Below are 4,684 nucleotides of genomic sequence, written 5' to 3' on the forward strand. Positions count from 1 at the left end.
ACTACCGAAGAAAAAAGGATGCCCTGTGTGGTTGTGATCAAGCAAAGTTATATCACTTTTTTTTCGGTACAGATGCAAAATAATTTTTTTTTTAAAACGGAGGCAAAAGCTTTGCCTCATCCTTTAAATAAGAGAGAATAGAGTTTGTTACAAATCACCCACGACACCACATGGATTATTACTCTCGCGATATGAAAGACCCTAATTTTTTTGCACCGGCGGTGACCCAAAGGTTGGCCTCGGTCGTGATGGTGTTAAGCAAGATAGTCGGTGGAGCGCTTTTAAACCTAAACACTCTTGCATTTCGCTCATTCCAAATTGTCCATGACACAAGCATGATGAGGGAGGCTTTGGCTTGACGGTTTGGCCTGCCGGCGTCACAAGAGATGCAAAATATATACCTGAGTAGCTAGCATGCATGTCTTAAGACAGGACATGACCTGAACCACCAAATGTAGTATAAGTTGAGATTTTATTTTGCTGCAGTTAGTCCTGGCCATGGGCCGCCCGGCCCGGACAGCCCGGCTCGACCCGGCCCGAAAAAGCCCGGCCCGACCCGGCCCGACGCTGCTCCCGGGCCGGGCCTGGGCCTAGGTTTTGAGCCCGAAGACTAGGTCGGGCCGGGCCTGGGCCCGCTGTTTATGCCATTTACTGAAGAGGCCCGGCCCGAGGCCCGAGGCCCGATGTATTTTTTGCTGTGATGGGCCGGGCTCGGGCCTGAAAACTAGGCCCGACGGCCGGGCCGGGCCGGGCTCGGGCCTGAGTTTTCTACCTCGGGCTTGGTCAGGCCCGGCCCGAAGCCCGGCCCGGCCCGGAGGATGGCCAGGTCTAGCTGCAGTGGATTCAGACGTGAGAGTGTCAGGTCACAGACACACACATAGCCTGACCCAGTCCAGTCCTCTTTGGTGCAACTATAAAACATGATGACTGCACGTCTTCATCCATCCATTCAGCAGATCAACAGGCTCGCTCGACATTTTTGCTGTACACCTCCGAGTGTGTGTGTGTGTGTCCATGCATGCCAGGCCCAGCCCAGGGGTGGTGTATGGAATGGAGCAATAGATAAAAGAGTTTATTTTTTTTCGGGAGTACAAAAAAGAGTAACTCGAGTCAAACATGGGCAGAACCGGCACTGTGGGTGGTGAAAACTGCCGAGAAACTCACATTGCAGTGATTGCTCACTGCACGGTTTCTTGGTCAGTTGAGATATGAAGTTTTGGTTTTAGCATTGACCGTGTGGGTTGGTTGCAGTTGCAGAGGCCATAATTAAGATAGGATTGTCGCCGGTGATGAGGCGAGCAGGCAGGCAGTTGCAGGTAGCAGCAATTACAGAAAGCGAGCGAGTGACGTAGCAAGTGGTAACGGAGTAGTAAGAAGAGAAGAAGCAACGAGATGCTGTTGCAACAGCAGTTTCGTTGGCTTGCAAAGGCGTGCGTGGTGAGGATGGATGAGGCGCGGTCCATCCATCCGTCCCCGCCACGGTCACCACCACCACCACCACCACCAGGCCATGCGCGCAACAGTCCAACGGAATCCCCCGAGACCACGCCCGCCCGGCCCCGACCCGCCCCGACCCGCCCCGACCCTCTATAGAGAGAGAGAGAGAGAGGAGAGGGAGAGAGAGGGGAAAATGACTCGTCGTTCTTGTTGATGAATGCAACAAGAAAGAAAGAAAGAACGTTCACATATGCCGCTCGTCGTACGCACCGATCACGCCGGTCCGTTCCTAGTCCTAGTCTTACTCCTAGTGCACCGGCTTAGTAAACTGAGTGAGCCATTAATTTGTTTTTCTCTCGCCGTCGCCGGCGGCTGGGTGGGCACCGACAATGGAATGGGATGGACAACAACGGACATATCAAATGCTCGTTGCTGCAGGGGGCAATTTTTACTAGTTATTTCCTTGCTTCTTCGATCGGCACAAACAAATGGAATAGCGACTTTCCAGAGAGGAAGACAACATGAAACTAAGTTCGGGTTGCCACCATTACATTACATTGCATTACATGCGACTTGTTTTCCATCTGAATAAGTAGTGTAATCAGCAGCAAAACTGAGGAGGGGTGAAACCAGAGAGGTCACATTCATCGCCATAAATAAAACAACTTAACTCCTCATCTTCTCCTAGTCTGCTTCTTCTAGACTATAAGGCTTGCTTAACTAGCTAGGAATTCCGGATTAGCCGCCTCCCGTAGGATGATGATGATCTCGGCCTCCACCTGTACACCGCACCGCACCGCCCCGCCCCGCCCGGTCATGTCGAGCCCACGCCCAGGAAGTCGAAGAAGGGCAGGCTGAGCTTGTCGCCATCCTCCTCCTCGTGCTGCTGCTGCTGTCTCCGCGCCGAGGAGGACGACGGGGCGGAGAAGGCGGAGCGCGCGCTCGGCGAGAAGGCCTGGGTCACGGCGTGAGCTTGCGGAGCCATGTCGTAGCCTGCACCAAAGACCACCATGTCAGTCGGACTCGGATCAAAATGCTGGCCATGTCCATGTCCATGTCCATGTGGAGGACTGACGACTGACGACGCAACAAAACAACAACAGCTTGGGGCTTGGCGCTTGGGACTTGCGCCTTGAGGGCAAGCATGCAGCGAGGGAGGCACGTACCCTGGTGGTGGTAGAAGCAGGGCACGGCGGCGTTGCCGGAGCTGAGGGAGAGGTCGGTGGTGCAGGTGGACGCCGACTCGTCGGACTCGCCGCCGCTGTAGGCGCGGCTGGCCGTGGCCGTGGCGGCCTTGCTGTACATCCCGGTCGCTATCGCCACCCCCATGGCGAACGGCTGGAGCGGCATGGGAATGGGAGATGCCCCGTGGTGCTGGTACTGGTGCTGGTGCTGGAGGACGACGCCCGCGTAGTGCGGCGCCGGGGCGATGGAGGAGGAGGAGGAGGCGGAGGCGGGCTTGGTGCGGCGGCGGAAGGCGCCGGACTGCTCCCGCTGCCTGCGGGCCATGAGGACGTGCCAGTGGTTCTTGACGGCGTTGTCGGTGCGGCCGGGGAAGAGGCGGGCGATGAGGGCCCACTTGTTGCCGTAGGCGCGGTGCGCCGCCATGAGGCGGTCCTCCTCCTCCTCCGTGAAGGCCCGGCGGTTGATCCGCGGGTCCAGCTGGTTGAACCACCGCAGACGGCAGCTTTTCCCTGTTGGCCGACATCATCACAAAATAAACCAGGAATCAGAATCAGGCACAAGCCACGATCACCATTGCGTTAACCCATTGTATTTATTTTTACAAGAAAGAAAGAAAGAAAGAAAAGAAGTTATGCACACGAAACGGAAGATGGTTGCAGTAAAAGAAACCAGTAGAGTAGAGTAGTTCCGTTTGCGCATTCAATGCATCTTCGAATCCGAAATGAAACAGCATTGCATCTCCACATGGTATTAGGTTGTTGTTTTATTTCTCTTCTTATTACCTGATCTGCCGTCGAGCTTCTCGGCGATGAGGTTCCAGTTCTGGGGGCCGTACTGGCCGACGAGTTCCTTGAGCCGGGCGTCCTCGGCGGGCCTCCAGTGGCCCCTGGAGCAGAGCTTCCCCTGCCCGCCGCCGCCGTCCTCCGCGTCGTCCACGTCCGCCGCCGCCTCCTCCTGGTACGGCGCCGGAGGCGGAGGCGGAGGGTGGCTGAAGAAGCCATTCATCTCACGAGCCATTCTTGGTCTCTCTCTCTCTCTCTTTCTAAGGTTGAAGGAGTCTTAGGGAGGAGGGCTATTTGCCTTAAAAGGCGAGGAGCGGGAGGGTGAGTGGTAACGGAAGAAGAGAGGAGAGCGAAAGGGACAGCTTCTTGTTTGCTGTTGATGCCGCTGCGAGGGGAGTCCCTCTCTTCTAATATAGGAGGTGGAGGTGGAAGAGGAGGCCGCCTCCTCTCTTTCTCTTGTTCTTGCTTCGCCACCCGCAACAAAATGCCAAACAAGAAACCAATTAATGCCTCCTAACTTTAACTTTATATCTCTCGGCTAATTGGTTTTGTGCAGTAGTATTGTTCGGTGCTTGGGTCGGATACTCGGTTTGGTTGGGTTTGGGGGTTTCCCTTACTTTGAGACTCATGGCAAAAGGGTTGGAAAAGAAGGGGAGAGAGAGAGAGAGAGAGAGAGAGAGAGAGAGAGAGATGGTTTTATGATTCTTTTTTTGGGTTCCAGAGGCCACTCGTGTGGGTTTGGGGAGTCCAATCCCAACCACTACCAGGGGCCGGGGGGTGGAACTCTGTCCCTTGCCACCTTGACAAACCCACCGGAACGCCCTTACTCTCTACGCGCACCCCGTAGCATACCCACATTTCTGCATCGTATCTATATCCATCTCATGCACTTACTACTTCTGCTCCCGTTATTTATGTCAAATATACGCGAATACTGAGCGCAAGCAGGTTTTCCATATCCCGTGTTTATGTTTGAGGATATGGCTAACAATCGCGATCCCAACCCTGCACTTTTGATTACTACGTACTACTCCCTCTGTTCCTAAATACTTGTCTTTCTAGAGATTTCAACAAGTGACTACATACGGCGCAAAATGAGTGAATCTACACTTTAAAATATGTCTACATACATCCGTATGTTGAGTCCATTTGAAATGAAATGTCTAGAAAGACAAGTATTTGGGAACGGAGGGAGTAGTTACTAGTATATGAAGATTTGAATATCTTTTCAGTGCTGCAGAGTCAAATATTTGAAACAGCAAAGCAAAGCAAGCAAGCAA

General features: G+C 53.8%; 1 protein-coding gene across 1 annotated transcript; it reads right to left on the reverse strand.

Moving 5' to 3' along the window:
• Positions 1 to 1,914: 1,914 nt before the first annotated feature.
• Positions 1,915 to 3,842, reverse strand: LOC119275847 (transcription factor CSA-like). The gene is made up of 3 exons (XM_037556774.1): positions 3,405 to 3,842; positions 2,604 to 3,131; positions 1,915 to 2,430 (listed from the first exon to the last, which is right to left on the reverse strand). The coding sequence occupies exons 1-3, from the start codon at positions 3,637 to 3,639 to the stop codon at positions 2,252 to 2,254; spliced, it is 942 nt and encodes a 313-aa protein (XP_037412671.1). The 5' UTR covers positions 3,640 to 3,842; the 3' UTR covers positions 1,915 to 2,251.
• Between the last annotated feature and the right edge of the window lie 842 nt (positions 3,843 to 4,684).

The sequence above is a fragment of the Triticum dicoccoides genome, chromosome 3B (assembly GCF_002162155.2).
Source record: "Triticum dicoccoides isolate Atlit2015 ecotype Zavitan chromosome 3B, WEW_v2.0, whole genome shotgun sequence".
NCBI lineage: Eukaryota > Viridiplantae > Streptophyta > Magnoliopsida > Poales > Poaceae > Triticum > Triticum dicoccoides.

Excerpts from the sequence above, each read along its gene's own strand:
- LOC119275847 (XM_037556774.1), bottom strand. The coding sequence starts at position 3,639 with ATGGCTCGTGAGATGAATGGCTTCTTCAGCCACCCTCCGCCTCCGCCT. Across the intron at positions 3,132-3,404 it reads GAAGCTCGACGGCAGATCAG|GGAAAAGCTGCCGTCTGCGG; the intron begins GTAATAAGAAGA and ends GTCGGCCAACAG. Across the intron at positions 2,431-2,603 it reads CTGCTTCTACCACCACCAGG|GCTACGACATGGCTCCGCAA; the intron begins GTACGTGCCTCC and ends TCTTTGGTGCAG.